The sequence below is a fragment of the Pseudophryne corroboree genome, chromosome 1 (genome assembly GCF_028390025.1).
Source record: "Pseudophryne corroboree isolate aPseCor3 chromosome 1, aPseCor3.hap2, whole genome shotgun sequence".
NCBI lineage: Eukaryota > Metazoa > Chordata > Amphibia > Anura > Myobatrachidae > Pseudophryne > Pseudophryne corroboree.
In genome coordinates this window covers 1052360939-1052377691 of record NC_086444.1, presented here as the reverse complement: position 1 = coordinate 1052377691, position 16753 = coordinate 1052360939, and the positions used below count along the sequence as shown (strand labels likewise).

Sequence of the window (16753 nt, the reverse complement as noted above, 5' to 3'; positions counted from 1 at the left end):
ATGCTGTGTTCATTGCTGGCCCTTACAGCAGGTGAGGAATTACCCGGCGCGGGATGGGGGGGGGGGGTAATGGAGTCAGCTGCTACCTACTGCCCGTGAGTGGCACTGCTGGGCGGCAACCCTCCTCTGCTGTCGCCTCTGGCGAGTTTGATCCTGGCCAATAGGTAGATATGCCCCTGGTTGTCACACAGCATAGCTGGAGTCTTGCCAATTCACTGCAGACTTCGGGTCCTGTAGACCGTCTGAGAGCACTATCTATATAATTCTGTAAATTGTCTTGGATTTTTTTTAATTTTTTGAAGGGGGGGGGGGTATGTTTCAGCTTCTCCAGCACAAATGAATAGTCTTCAGCCTCTCCCACTCTCTGCAATCCACTCCTGAAGTATAGAATATAGAATCACACCTATTAATATGGCACCTATTCAATTACACATTGATTGCCTTGAGCTTCTGACTGAACCACTCTCTCTATGATTACACATACTGTTTCACACCCACACCTCTCCACGAGTGTAGTATGAGTTGCCGACGGCCGGGTCCCCGGCGGCCAGCATACTGGCACTGGAATCCCAACTGCCGGCTTGCCAACATCGGGGTGAGTGCAAATGAGCCCCTTACAGGTTCGCTGTGCTCGCCATGCTGCGCGCGCCTTGCTATCTATTCTCCCTCCAGGGGGGTCATGAACCCCCAAGAGGGAGAAAAGGTGTCGGTATGCCGGTTGTCGAGATTCCGGCACTGGTATACTGTGCGCCGGGATCCCAACAACCGGTATACTGAATACCACCCCTCTCCACAGGCTTTCAAGTGTACACTAGTCCAGAATACAAAGAGACTGACAATCTAATTCCCATGCACACTTACATACAACCTCTCCACATGCTGTTGAGTGTAAAATACAGTAGAGAGGAGGAATGAGCTGTTTCTATGCGATCCAAAACGCGCGAGGTCCGAAATTCCTGGGAAAGTAACACGTTTCCCTGTTTTCTGATCTGGATATGGTGGGAAGAACTGAGTAGCGACTTTTTTTTCAAATCGGCACCCGATATTTAGCCCTGTCGGATTTATCTAAACCATCTCTACTTTAACCAACCTTTTAATCAGTGCAGTGTGTGACATAGCTTTCTTTTGTTAATACTTAAGCAAAGTTAGGTAAACAGCTCAAACCCATGATTCATTGTACAAAATGTACCAAAATATACTTTCGATCTATAACAACTGTGCTCCAGCTATAAGTGCTAAAGGCAGTAGGAACCCAAATCCAGTTGCAGTAAATCTATTATTTTTATATATATATATATATATATATATATATATATATATATATATATATATATATATAAAAATAGCCTTTTTTTTATTTATTTATAGAAATTTCGATTTCTCATCTAAGTCACAACATGTTCCAGGTCAGGGTTTCAGAAGGGAGAATTCCAAATATAAAAAGGTATAGGGGAATAGGAAAGTCAATTGTAAACTAATTTGTAGTCAGATACAGAATTATAGCTAGTTTTCAGTGAGAGGGCCCTGCTACTTTAATACTTTAGACATGAGATGACTGTAGATGAATAGACATACAGGAGTCAGAAGTGTGAAGATGTGATCTACTGCAGCACATCAGACAGCTACCTACAGAACCATTTGCCGAGCAGAATTATTTAGTGTAAATAGAGTAATGTGGGTCAATATTACTGTATGTTCGCTATGGTGCTAGCTGCTTACCTACAGTAAAGATTATTAAATCAGTTTATTCTGTGTTTTTGAGGGTGTGACTAAAGAAAAACCAGCAGGACTCTTGGCAGGTACAGTACAATAAGGTGTCCTTTTTGTGAGGAAATACAAAGATATGTAGCAGGATGTGCATCAGCGTTTTGTATTGTATATAAAGTAACGCTGTACAGTACAATAGCTGTACATTAAGAATGAATAACATAGTGCAATTAAACGCTGATAAGTGGGGAATGGAACACTTGGTGGTCTATTTATTTATTTATTTTATTTATTTATCAGGGTTATTCCCCCGAAGGCTTTTGGTTGGGGAGTGGCTATGTGTTCGCATTATTGTAGCTCTACCCCTCACTGCACAATGCCAAGATTACCATCATTGTGCAGCTGCTGGGAAGGCATGGCTACAATGACACAGATCAGCGCAAATCGCATCATTAGCCACCCGGTTGGCCCACCTTACTCAGTAAGTGGGTGGCTGGGTGGAGGTGGTAGCAAGGGTATGGATGGCTCTTGGAGACTTGCCCACTTTCCTGGGGCGCCGGGCACCAACTTTCCAAGAGCCTCCCGACAGTTCCAGGAGAGTAGGCAAGTATGGGTAAAATAATAACTACAAAAGTGAGTGATTTATAGGTGAAAGTGGAAGTAGATAACAGTATGGCAGAATATTTGACTGGGAAGATGCTGATTCCAGCTATACCTAACTTAGGTCTCATGATCTGCTATGGTTCTTTAACAAGTGCATTGAGCCTCAGTGTACATGGGGGTGGCTTGTGTCACATTTATATTATGTCAAATGCTTTATTAGCTGCTGGATGATAGAAAATGGATCAAAACTGCATAGACATACAGTATGTCATTGATGGGGTGTATTTATCCAGATGATAAGGAATCTCAGGGGTAAATGTGATAGCCTGCCAACTGCACGCATCAGCGGGTTCACGAGGGCATTATCTACTGTATATAATAACTCAGAATGGCATGTTCTGAGATGGATATGGCACTCTAAGTGTGAGCTAGCACTACCATGATGGAGAGGAGAAAGGAGAACCGGCGCTGGCACAGGAAAGCATTGCAAAGAGGGGTGGAGGGGGGGGGGGGGGCATTTTATTTGCCTTTAGTAATAAGGCTCTGCCTAGGCTACACCTATGGAAGTATTATCTCACAAATTACCTTTATTCTATATTTACTGATTAAATCAAGTGCATTTTATGTATGTATCTATAATGGGTGCAGGTGTATGGACCTACAGCACACACCCTGCGTTCATAGACGACACTTAACAGCAGTGACATGCAGTGAGGTGAGGCAGAGCCTTTTCTGTCATACTAACACATAAGCCAGAGTTTTGACTGTATAAAGTATGTGAAAAATACAGAGAATATATGAGAAATATCTTCTTTGTATTATTCTAATCCTTTTTATAGTCAAATCCCTGGAGTAAAAAGTCTATGGCAGGTGAGGCAGTGCCTAAACCCCACCCCCCTTTCCTATCTTTTTTGCGCATCTTTGATCAAAACTCACCAAAATTCCAGCATTATATACTGCTGCACCTGTGTATAATGCCCACATGAACCCTTGGACTCATATACTGTGTGAAAATCTGGCTCTGGTATCAGCCAGTACCTCCTGAGCCATTTACCTCACCGCATGTCCCTACTTAACAGTCAGTTGGAGCCACACAAACCACTAGTAAAATGGCAGTCATAATTTTCCAGACGATCCGTGCAGTAGAGCAATCACCGGGAAAATGGTGCGGTTTTCATGTTCCTAGAGATCAGCGTATTCACAGTAGACTTGAGTATAGGGTCCGAGTATATTTGTGATGGGCCTAGCACGGAGCCTGCACATGGGCCATATCCTTTGTTAATGCGAACCTGGTGTATTTCAAATAGTAATTATATCAAATACTTTTCTTTTTAAATATTCAATGTTTTGAGCTAATGTAATATCAGAACAAAAATTAAAATGTGAAGTGCTAGACCACAGGTTCTCAAACTCGGTCCTCAGGACCCCACACAGTGCATGTTTTGCAGGTCTCCTCACAAAATCACAAGTGAAATAATTAGCTCCACCTGTAGACCTTTTAAAATGTGTCAGTGAGTAATTAATACACCTGTGCACCTGCTGGGTTACCTGCAAAACATGCACTGTGTGGGGTCCTGAGGACCGAGTTTGAGAACCACTGTGCTAGACAGATCTGCGGTGGAAGGAGTCAGTGGTAACATCAGCTATCAGGACTGTCTGTCCCAGTGATGTACAGCAAAAAGGTATCAGGACATTAGTAGAAACTTACAGTCAATTACTGCTTCATGCTATCACTTGTGCATGATAAGGAATTGTAGGAATAATGATCCAATATTTATACAGCTTGTAAGTTAAATTCTTTTTTGCTGTATAGGGAATAAAAGAATATTGAAGGCAAGAGTAGTTTGGATATGTAATATGTTCATTTTACAAAACATAAAAGAAATGAAAGAGAAAGTCTACTGATACCTGGGAGATTCATTTGGAACTATTCTTCTCCTGTGGGGAAATACGTCTGCTTTTCATGTTTCTAAATACAATCTATCAAATTCACAGGAATGGTAATGTCTTCCCTACCTATGTTACGCAGTGTCATGGTGCATGCAAATGGAATCTATCTTTCGGAGTGATCAAAATGTCTGTTCCATTGTTCCAGAAATGGCTATTGAAGCTGCACCAATGCATTATGTCACACTTGCTTTTGAACACTGGATTGTTAAGGCTTAAGCTACTGTTGGAATTCTGAAATGGAAATTAAAATACTGAACTACTTTAATGGATTCTAAATATATTCATGGCCATTTATTTGTATAACTCCTTTATGCTTAAAATGCCATAACATTGGTTACAGCTCTATGTTTTATTTCCGACCTCTGAAATGTAAGTGATTTTCAAAAGTATATTAAAAATCTAAATCTTCCTAATGCATTACCTTTATAATGCAAAGCCTTCCTAGTCCTTCTGCCATTCATTTGCCTTTTACTTAAATTACAGTGGACTATAACGAGTTTAAAAAGTCATAACACATTAATATTAAATTATGCCAGATATTTGTTTATTTTTTTATACACTTCAGTTACACAAAGAAAAGTTAGTATATCTCACTCAATGGAGGTCATTCTGAGTTGATCGCTAGCTGCCGTTGTTCTCAGCGCAGTGATCAGGCTAAAAATCGGCATTTATGCGCATGCGTATGTAAGCCCGTTGTGGTTATGAACAGGTTCTAGCAAAGTTTTCAGTCGCACTGACGGCCGCAAGAAGATTGACAGGAAGGGGGCGTTTCTGGGTGTCAACTGACCATTTTCAGGGAGTGTTTGCAAATACGCAGGCATGTCTGAAAAAACGCAGGCGTGGCTGGGCGTTCGCTGGGCAGGTGTATGACGTCAAATCCGGACCCGAATAGGCTGAAGTGATCGCAAGCGCTGAGTAGGTTCAGAACTACTCTGAAAATGCACAAACTGTTTTTGCAGAGCTCGGCTACACATGCGTTCACACTTCTGCTAAGCTAAAATACACTCCCCAGTGGGCGGCGGCATAGCGTTTGCACGGCTGCTAAAACTAGCCAGCGAGCGATCAACTCGGAATAACCCCTAATGTACTTCAATAGCCAAATGATAATGAGTTTTCTTTGCAGAAATAAAAAAAAACAAGTGTGCTACACAAATATAATATATTCAGAAAGTCTAGCAAACTGTCCGATGCTGGGCTCCAACAGAAACTTTTTACATATGAACTCATTATTACCATACTAAACTAACTCAACGTTATATTGACCCATCATACTACAGTATTTACACCAAATAATGCTTCTTGGTAAATGTATTTATAGATACCTATCTGATATAATGCAATAAATCACTTCTTGACAATTCTGACTACGTCTATACATCCACAGTTATCTCTCGTCTAGAATAGCAGATTAGTTTCATGGAATCCTGATATGAATTAGAGATGAGCGGTTTCAGATTTACTTCGTTTTTTTTGCCAAACTAGTGCAAGTTCGGATTAATCTTATTGGCAAAATATGTGAGATTGCCGTGAGATTGACATTTTTGAGATTCAAGTAAATTCGGACCGTCTTATTTCTAGTATGAATACAGTATGTACTTGTCTGCATATTAGTTTAGAATAGGGATGTGCGCCGGGCCATTTTTGCTGGACTTGGTTCTGATTTGTCGTCCGACTTTGGATATGCCAACCTACCGTGACTGGCTTTGGATTTGTTTGTTTTTTCAAAAATTAAAAAAAAAAAGCTAAAACCACTTAATTTGGGCCTTTTTGTGTTCCTAGAGTATTATTAACCTCAATAACATTAATAACATTACTTTCCAGTCATATCCACTCAATTTTGACCACCTCACATCTCACAATATTGTTTTCACCAATTTTGGCTAAAGGTTGGCTGACTGTGGTATACAGTGAGGGTTGAATACAGTGCGGGTCAGATACAGTGTGGGTTGGATACATTGCGGTATACAAGACAGGTTGGATAAAGTTCGGGATACAGAGTGGGTTGGATACAGTGCTGGTTGGATTCAGTGCTGGTTGGATACAGTGCGGGATATACTACTGGTTTGATACAGTGTGGAATGCAGTGTGGGTCGGAAACAGTGCAGGTTGGATTTAGTGTGGGTTGGATACAATGCGGGATACACTGTGGGTTGGATGCAGTGCTGGTTGGATATGTGGGTTTTATGCAGTGCGGGTCGGATACAGTTCAGGATATACTACTGGTTGGATACAGTGTGGGATACAGTGTGTGCTGGAAACCATGCAGGTTGGATACAGTGTGGGTTGGATACAATGTGGGATACACTGTAGGTGGGATACAGTTTGGGTTGGACACTGTGGGTCGGATACAGTGCTGGATACATTGCTGGTTGGATACAGTGCGGGTCGGAAACAGTGCTGGCTGGATACAGCGCGGGTTGGATACCGTACTGCATACATTACTCGTCAGATACACTGCATGTTGGATATAGTGCAGGATACAGTGTGGGTCAGTTATAATGCAGAATTTAGTACACAGCGGATACACCAATGTTGCACTTACTGTGACAGGGGATGCTGGTGGTGTCAGAGGCGGAACTACCGCCAGTGCAAGCAGTGCGTTGCACTGGGGCCCGCCTCTGTCCAGGGGCCCAAGCATGTAATGAGTCAAATTGACTCATTACATGCCGCTGTGCGCTGCGGGCAACCGCTGCCCGCAGCGCACAGCCGCCCACAGAGGAGAGGAGCAGCGGCACGGACGGGGGCAGGAGGAGGAGGGAGGTGGAGGAGGGAGCCGCAGCAGCCCTTTGTTACTGGTGGAGGCGCTGCTGCTGCTGCCCCTCTGCTTCACTATAGGCTGTCTTCCGAGAACAGCCTATAGTGAAGCAGAGGGGCAGCAGCAGCAGCGCCTCCACCAATGACACAGCGCTGCTGCGGCTCCCTCCTCCACCTCCCTCCTCCTCATTCTCTACTGCCCGGGAATCGTCTGACGCTGCACCGAGGAGCCTGAGCCAGCGGAGAGGGTAAGTATAATTCTTCTTTCTGTCTTTCCTCTTTCTCTTTTTCTTTCTTTTCTACAAAAAAGGGGGACTGTGTGCCGCAATGTGTAAAAACGGGGAATCTGCCTGCCGCAATGTGTAAAAACGGGGAATCTGCCTGCCGCAATGTGTAAAAATGGGGAATCTGCCTGCCGCAATGTGTAAAAATGGTGAATCTTCCTGCCGCTATGTGTAAAAATGGGGAATCTGCTTGCCGCAATGTGTAAAAATGTGGAATCTGCCTGCCGCAATGTGTAAAAATGGGGAATCTGCCTGCCGCAATGTGTAAAAATGGGGAATCTGCCTGCCGTAATGTGTAAAAACGGGGAATCTGCCTGCCGCTATGTGTAAAAATGGGGAATCTGCCTGCTGCAATGTGTAAAAAGGGGGAATCTGCTTGCCACAATGTGTAAAAATGGGGAATCTGCCTGCCGCTATGTGTAAAAATGGGGAATCTGCCTGCCGTAATGTGTAAAAACGGGGAATCTGCCTGCCGCTATGTGTAAAAATGGGGAATCTGCCTGCCGCAATGTGTAAAAAGGAGGAATCTGCCTGCCATAATGTGTAAAAATGGGGAATCTGCCTGCCGCTATGTGTAAAAATGGGTAATCTGCCTGCCGCAATGTGTAAAAAGGGGGAATCTGCTTGCCGCAATGTGTAAAAAGGTGGAATCTGCCTGCCGTAATGTGTAACAAGGGCACGCTGTCTGCCATTATGTGAAAAAAGTGTACGCTGTCTGCCGCTATGTGTAACAAGGATACGCTGTCTGCCGCAATGTGTAAAAAGGGGGAATCTGCCTGCCGTAATGTGTAACAAGGGCACGCTGTCTGCCGTTATGTGAAAAAAGTGTACGCTGTCTGCCGCTATGTTTAACAAGGGCACGCTGTCTGCCGTTATGTGAAAAAAGTGTACGCTGTCTGCCGCTATGTGTAACAAGGGCACGCTGTCTGCCGTTATGTGTAAAAAGGGGATGCTGTCTGCAGTTATGTGTAAAAAGTGCACGCGTAATTTGAATAATGGAGACTACTGTGCACCGTTTTATGAATTGGTATTATTTTGTGGCCACACCCCTTCCCCACGAAGCCATGCCACTATGTATTTTTGCGCGCACCTATGGCGCGCACTGCCCCTGTTTTGCATGCAGGGGTGGGGCTCCAATGACGTTTCTTGCACACAGTGCTAAAATGTCTAGTTACGGCACTGTTGCTAGGTATCCACTTCCTTGAGCAGGTTCCCCTCACCAGATCCTCTCCAGGGTTGAGGGGGTGGACTTGGATGGGATGGGGGGGGGGTGCCCAAGCCATTTTGTCGCACATGGGCCCACCGCTCGCTGGTTCCGCCACTGGGTGGTGTCCTCAGTGTGGGAGTGTCAACAGTGCAGGGGTGCTGGCAGAGTTGTCATAGTGGGGTTGCCAGTGGTGTCGACAGTGATGGTGGTGTCCTCAGTGCAGAGTTGCTGGTAGCATAGGTGTGCGCAGCTAATTTTATTAGGGGGTGCACCACAGGAGGGGCGTGTCTAGCACCGCCTTTTGGGCGTGTCTAGCACTTCCCAGGGACATGTCTAGCACTATTTTACATTCTCTCAGTAAAATCACACGGCTTAATTTAATTTCTCCCTAGTTCCTAATAATAATGTAGATATAATACACCCCAGAGAAATAAAATGAAACATAATGGTGTGACCACTGGCCGGTACTGACTGTCCGCTACGGCATAACCCTGAGTCCTAGCTACCGCTGCAGCCTATAACTGCTCACACTTCCCCAATCTATCTCTGACCCAGTGGAGGAACTAGAGAGTGGTGGGCCTAGGTGCATATGCACCACCCACCCCTTGCAACCCCAAGCACCTACACCCTAATTTTGAGTGGGACATTCTGAAAAGTACGGGAGATTTAGGGGCCCAAACATTTGAGTTTTAATATAACACAAGTACAGTTTAAAATATACACGTTTCATCAGAGCCACATTTGCCTCTTTCTATGCCATCAGACCCCTCCTCCGCAGGACCCAGCATTTGTCACACATGTCCCCATGCTCACCAGCTACTGACAGTAGTGCCCCTTATTCACATTACACCACACAGTATGAGCCAAAATTCACATTACGCCACATGGTATGAGACGAAATCCACATTATGCCACACAGTATGAGCCGAATTCACATTGAACTAGCAAGACCTCTATACTTTATTTTCTATGAGTCAATTACATAATCACATTATGCCACACAGTATGAGCCGAAATTCACCTTACGCCACATGGTATGAGGCGAAATTCACATTATGCCACATAGTATGAGCTGAAATTCACATTATGCCACAGGGTATGAGCCAAAATTCACATTATGACACACAGTATGAGACGAACTTCATATTATGCCACAGAATATGAGCCAAATTCACATTATGCCACTCGATATGAGCCAAATTAACATTATGCCCAGAGCCAGCCCTAATCAATTTGATGCCCTAGGCAGATCTTGACTGGTGTACCTAGCACCGCCACTATAGATGTAGCCAGCCTCATTGTTGCTGCGGTGCGTAACCACAATCATACGCATCGTGGCAAGCTGCACTGAACACCATGTACCTGTGTAGGGTAATTCATTTGTGCAGAGTTTTCTTAATAAACAAATTGCCTGATCCTTGTAGACGCTTTATTTCTAGTGTATACATATTCAACCTAGTAAGCCTTTCATTGTAATCCAATGCCTCTAACCAATTAACAAATTTGTAGCTCGCCTCTGAACTCTCTTGAGTTCCCAGATATCTTTTTTATAATGTGGTGCCAAGAACTGTACACAATATTCCAGGTGCGGATGCACCAATGATTTGTACAGTGGCAGGATTACAGTCTTATCCCTTGTCTCAATTCCCCAATTCATGCACGCTAACACCTTATTTGCCTTCATCGCTACCCTTTTACATTGGGTACTGCTATTAATCCTACTATCAATGAGCATCCCTAAATCTTTTTCAACTACCGTTTCCCCTAGATTTTTCCCAAATAATATATAGGTTGCATGCTTATTCTTTATCCCAATGTGCATAAGTTTACATTTTTCTTTACTGAACCTCATTCTCCATTTAGATGACCAAATTTCCAGTTTAAATTAATCATTATGTAGAGACTCAACATCTATTTCCAAATTAATTGACCCTGACAATGTATAAATTCAAATACAGCACAGAATGGCATTTCAGGGAAAATTGACCCAAGAGCGAAACTCAAAACTTTTATTTCCACAATATTGCACATCTATAAAATGGTCTGTTCCATTGTGAAACTCAGTTTGAAACTTCACAACAACTGTACTACTGATACTCACTGTAGAAAGTATTGTAATGACTATGTTAAATGATTTTATATATATATATATATATTAATATAATTCTTAAAAAAAAAGTCCTCTTAGTTACTCTCTTCAATGGCAAAACAATACCATTTGGAAAATGAAAATAAAATATGTTAATTTTAAAAATTACAGTAATCTGCATAGTTTAATGGATTTATATCCATAGTACTATGTATATACTGTACCTGAGCATCAAACAAAGGGTAAGAGTATGAAATATTCTAAATAAGACAAGTGGAGGTATTGCCCATAGCAACTAATCTAATTGGTTGGTATGGGAAACACCACTTGTCCTCTTTAGGAGGTTAGATACATCTTGCCCAAAGGGGGAGATCTAGCAAACCAATGAGAGAGATAAAGTGGAATAAATTGCCATCAGCAACCAATAGACTGTGCTAGATAAATGACAGAAACTGAATAGTGGCTATGGGAAACTTCTCCACTTTATCTTGCTGTGAAGGTTGTATACATCTTCTCGGTCTTTAATGATACTGCCATTTGTGTGGAACATAAAATAGCAGGAACCTACCTTTCGAGATTGTATTTCTTTTACATATAATGGAAGAAGAAACTCAGAAACTCCTTCCAGTCGTATTCCTTTCTTGACAATTCGCAAATTCCCCATACCATCCTGTAGGCAAAAACAGTATATTACAACTCTCAGACTGTACCTGTATAGTAATATCACAAATGCACAAATGATACTGCTCTCTGCGTATACCGGTATTGGTATGCATTTAACATACCGCCGGTTGGGATCCCGGTGGTTGCAATACTGACGCCAAAATCCCAATAGGGGTACAAAACCACTGCCAGAATACCAGAGAGGTAGGTGATTCTCCCTCTGTGGGTGCACATTAACGAGCATCAACCCAGGATTTCTGAATGTGTGAATGCAGACTTAGTCCTGGGTCCCAGGCTCTGTTCTTAACCTGGGTGGGGCTGAGACCCAGGAATTTACTGACTTTTAGACTCAGCAATTTCCCGGGTCCGATATGTGACAGGGGTAACAATGAGGCCAACAGTAAGCAATGACTATACCATGACTTTACTGTATTCAGACTTGTCAATAACATTCTCGTCTTGTTACTGTACATTTTGCATTTATAGTTCTTCTTGGATTGGAAAAGTCAGACTACTCTGTCAAGTTTGAAAGTTACTGCACATACATGGGCAAAAATTAATTATGTTCATTTTACCTTTATATTTGTCTTAAGCTGGATACATACTACATGATGTATGTCCCTGCCAACAGAGAGCCACAATGTAATGATACATTGTGCCACCAAACACAATGCACAATATACTGTACAACAGCGTGAGCCACATAATGTATTGTTACATTCTGCATGTAACTGCATGTTGTCTTCAGCGAGATTGTCCCATCTAACATGTAGCACATCAGATGGGCTGATCATGGGTACACACCATGCAATGTGTATGATATATTGTTCCAATCCTTTTAGGAACAATATATCATACGAAATATCGCTTAGTGTTTACACAACTTTACATTTCATCAGATTCCATCAATGTGATAGTATTAGGAATGTTAGGGACCCATGTGATGAAGACACCTGGTCGCGGTACATAGGCCCACATATTTGCGCAAATGTGTTCTAAACACTTCAATTATGCACCATGTTAATTGTGAGGGTTTATTTAAATTATTTTTACTATCAGTGTTCTTAGTGCTAGGAGTGTGCATCTGCATCTTTCTTCCTGTTTCATCAGATTAATCTGATTTTTGAATTTACAAACAAGATAAAATTTTACAAACAAGATTAAAAGCAAGATTAAAATATAAAATATCACATCCCCTCCCCTATCACATATAAGAGCCTCACAAGTTTATCACCTGCTATTTTCTATGTGTTGATTCCATTTTATTAACACTACATTCAAGAGTTTTGGTTTGTGTTTTTCATCAACCAGATCAGTAGACTACTAAACCCAAAATTTCATTTTTCAGATAACCACAGGTGGCAAAATGCATGTACATTACCCTGGCTGATTACGTTCTACATTAGCCTGACTGTTCCATAATAATTCCGTTAAAATGTAATGTATTGATGTACATTCCCACTTCACTACAGACAGCTGATGCTGCTCTAATTTCTTTAGAACCATATCCTTATGAGCTGCTGTGACATCCTACAATCATACATACAGCGGAGTTCAATATGCTCCTGATTGTAAAACACCTTGGTACTTTCACCAGTACGTTTTGATGGATCACTCATCACGATATTCTATCCTTCCTAATGATGCCTCCACAAACCAGAGGAGCATGTTGATGCCAAATACAAAGAGCTAGAAAATCTGAAGAACCTTCCACAGATTATATATTTTTGCTATCAATTTTAAAGCTTTTGCTTCAAAGCATGATGCCAAACACTTAGGGAACTACAATTGATTTGTAAGAAAAAAATGGCAGCAACAATTGGAAAAATAATGATCCCAAAAGAACAACGTACTAAATATAACTAGAAGGGCACCGGAGCAAGTTGAGATGGCTAGATTTAGAGTGCTGCTTCAAGCATGTATATATATATATATATATATATATATATATATATTCGTCGAAGTGTGCAGGTATGGCATACCAGCACATCGTTTTCACTAACCCAGGAGTTGCTGCTAACAAGGAGCAGCTGTACAGCAGGAGGTGGGGGAGAGAGTGGGAGGCTGGTGATTGTCCATGGTGCGTCTATCAGATGGGTGAGAGCTATTATATAGGGAGACTGTTTACAGATGTAGTGCTGACAGTACAGCCAATGATCATCTCATCATAGTATCCTATGTGTATGACACGGGAGCAAAGTCACTACAATGTGGTAATTATAGTATTACCTAGTTGCAGGAGAGGTGAACAGGCTGGTTATAGGAGAATGGCAGCAGAGAGACAGGTGGATAGTAGAATGGCAAGAGAGGGGTACAGGTAAGTTATAAGGGAATTAGGTAAGTTATAAGGGAATTACAGGGGTGGTTGTGGGGTGCCATAGGTGGAACTCTGGTGCCTGTCACCACCCCCCTCAATGAGCAGTCCTCATCACTTCTTCTGTGTTCCATCCCTCTACCTTGACTGATGCTGCTTCTCCTGGCTCACCTCATTGTCACTCTTTCTGTGCTCTCCTCCCCATTAATTGATAGCTGCTCCTGGCTATGCTCCATGCTCCCCTCCTCATCTCCTCTTTTTCCAGTGTGAGGCATATGTACACTATCTGTTGTGTTTCTTCCTGTTGGTGCCCTTATGTGTGGGTTTTTTTCCTATTGATTTCTCTTTGTGTGTCTTTTTTCTCCTAACAGTGAATGTGTGTATTTTTTTCTCCTATCAATGTCTATTTTTTTTCTCTTATCGATGCCTATGTCAGTCTTTTTTTCTCTTGAAATGGGGTTGTGTCTTAAGGCCACCCCCTGCCCCCCACGTTTGAGTGGTGATGCCCCTTTTCAAGGTGTGCCCAATAATATACCCTATCGTAACCATTAATTCCCTATATATATATATATATATTAGAGATGAGCGGGTTCGGTTTCTCTGAATCCGAACCCGCCAGAACTTCATGTTTTTTTTCACGGGTCCGAGCGACTCGGATCTTCCCGCCTTGCTCGGTTAACCCGAGCGCGCCCGAACGTCATCATGACGCTGTCGGATTCTCGCGAGGCTCGGATTCTATCGCGAGACTCGGATTCTACATAAGGAGCCGCGCGTCGCCGCCATTTTCACACGTGCATTGAGATTGATAGGGAGAGGACGTGGCTGGCGTCCTCTCCATTTAGATTATAAGAGACTGAGAGAGATTTACTGGAGCTGACTAGGAGGAGTACTGTTACTGTAGAAGTGTAGAGACTGAGTGGAGAGAGTTTACTAGTGAGGACAGTGCAGTTTACTTTATAATCCGTTCTCTGCCTGAAAAAAGCGATACACAGCACACAGTGACTCAGTCACATACCATATCTGTGTGCACTGCTCAGGCTCAGGCCAGTGTGCTGCATCATCTATTATCTATATATAATATTATATATATCTGTCTGACTGCTCAGCTCACACAGCTTATAATTGTGGGGGAGACTGGGGAGCACTACTGCAGTGCCAGTTATAGGTTATAGCAGGAGCCAGGAGTACATAATATATTATATAGTGAGTGACCACCAGACACACAGTGCAGTTTATTTAATATATCCGTTCTCTGCCTGAAAAAAGCGATACACACAGTGACTCAGTCAGTCACATACCATATCTGTGTGCACTGCTCAGGCTCAGGCCAGTGTGCTGCATAATCTATTATCTATATATAATATTATATATATCTGTCTGACTGCTCAGCTCACACAGCTTATAATTGTGGGGGAGACTGGGGAGCACTACTGCAGTGCCAGTTATAGGTTATAGCAGGAGCCAGGAGTACATAATATATTATATAGTGAGTGACCACCAGACACACAGTGCAGTTTATTTAATATATCCGTTCTCTGCCTGAAAAAAGAGATACACACAGTGACTCAGTCAGTCACATACCATATCTGTGTGCACTGCTCAGGCTCAGGCCAGTGTGCTGCATCATCTATTATCTATATATAATATTATATATATCTGTCTGACTGCTCAGCTCACACAGCTTATAATTGTGGGGGAGACTGGGGAGCACTACTGCAGTGCCAGTTATAGGTTATAGCAGGAGCCAGGAGTACATAATATATTATATAGTGAGTGACCACCAGACACACAGTGCAGTTTATTTAATATATCCGTTCTCTGCCTGAAAAAAGCGATACACACAGTGACTCAGTCAGTCACATACCATATCTGTGTGCACTGCTCAGGCTCAGGCCAGTGTGCTGCATCATCTATATATATTATATATCTGTCTGACTGCTCAGCTCACACAGCTTATAATTGTGGGGGAGACTGGGGAGCACTACTGCAGTGCCAGTTATAGGTTATAGCAGGAGCCAGGAGTACATATTATATTAAAATTAAACAGTGCACACTTTTGCTGCAGGAGTGCCACTGCCAGTGTGACTGACCAGTGACCTGACCACACTGACCTCCAGTATAGTTAGTAGTATACTTATATTGTGATTGCCTGAAAAAGTTAAACACTCGTCGTGTGACTTCACTTGTGTGTTTTTGTTTTTTTTATTCTATAAAAATAAAACTCATTCTGCTGACAGACAGTGTCCAGCAGGTCCGTCATTATATAATATATAATATATACCTGTCCGGCTGCAGTAGTGATATATATATATTTTTTATATCATTTATCATCCAGTCGCAGCAGACACAGTACGGTAGTTCACGGCTGTGGCTACCTCTGTGTCTCTGCACTCGGCAGGCAGTCCGTCCATAATTGTAATACCACCTAACCGTGGATTTTTTTCATTCTTCTTTATACATACATAGTTACATAGACATCTTCTCTTTATCAACCAGTCTATATTAGCTGCAGACACAGTACAGTACGGTAGTTCACGGCTGTGGCTACCTCTGTGTCTGCACTCGGCAGGCAGTCCGTCCATAATTGTATACCACCTAACCGTGGTTTTTTTTCATTCTTCTTTATACATACATAGTTACATAGACATCTTCTCTTTATCAACCAGTCTATATTAGCTGCAGACACAGTACAGTACGGTAGTTCACGGCTGTGGCTACCTCTGTGTCTGCACTCGGCAGGCAGTCCGTCCATAATTGTATACCACCTAACCGTGGATTTTTTTCAGTCTTCTTTATACATACATAGTTACATAGACATCTTCTCTTTATCAACCAGTCTATATTAGCTGCAGACACAGTACAGTACGGTAGTTCACGGCTGTGGCTACCTCTGTGTCTGCAGTCGGCAGGCAGTCCATAATTGTATACTAGTATCCATCTCCATTGTTTACCTGAGGTGCCTTTTAGTTGTGCCTATTAAAATATGGAGAACAAAAATGTTGAGGTTCCAAAATTAGGGAAAGATCAAGATCCACTTCCACCTCGTGCTGAAGCTGCTGCCACTAGTCATGGCCGAGACGATGAAATGCCAGCAACGTCGTCTGCCAAGGCCGATGCCCAATGTCATAGTACAGAGCATGTCAAATCCAAAACACCAAATATCAGAAAAAAAAGGACTCCAA

General features: G+C 42.5%; 1 protein-coding gene across 1 annotated transcript in view; it reads right to left on the bottom strand.

The window, feature by feature from the left end:
* The window catches only part of SGCZ (sarcoglycan zeta), a 1577608-nt gene that overhangs the window by 341251 nt on the left and 1219604 nt on the right, over window positions 1-16753 (bottom strand). The window contains exon 5 of the mRNA XM_063920867.1: window positions 11163-11264. Within this exon, the coding sequence (XP_063776937.1) occupies window positions 11163-11264 (102 nt within the window). The remainder of the gene's footprint in view (window positions 1-11162; window positions 11265-16753) is intronic.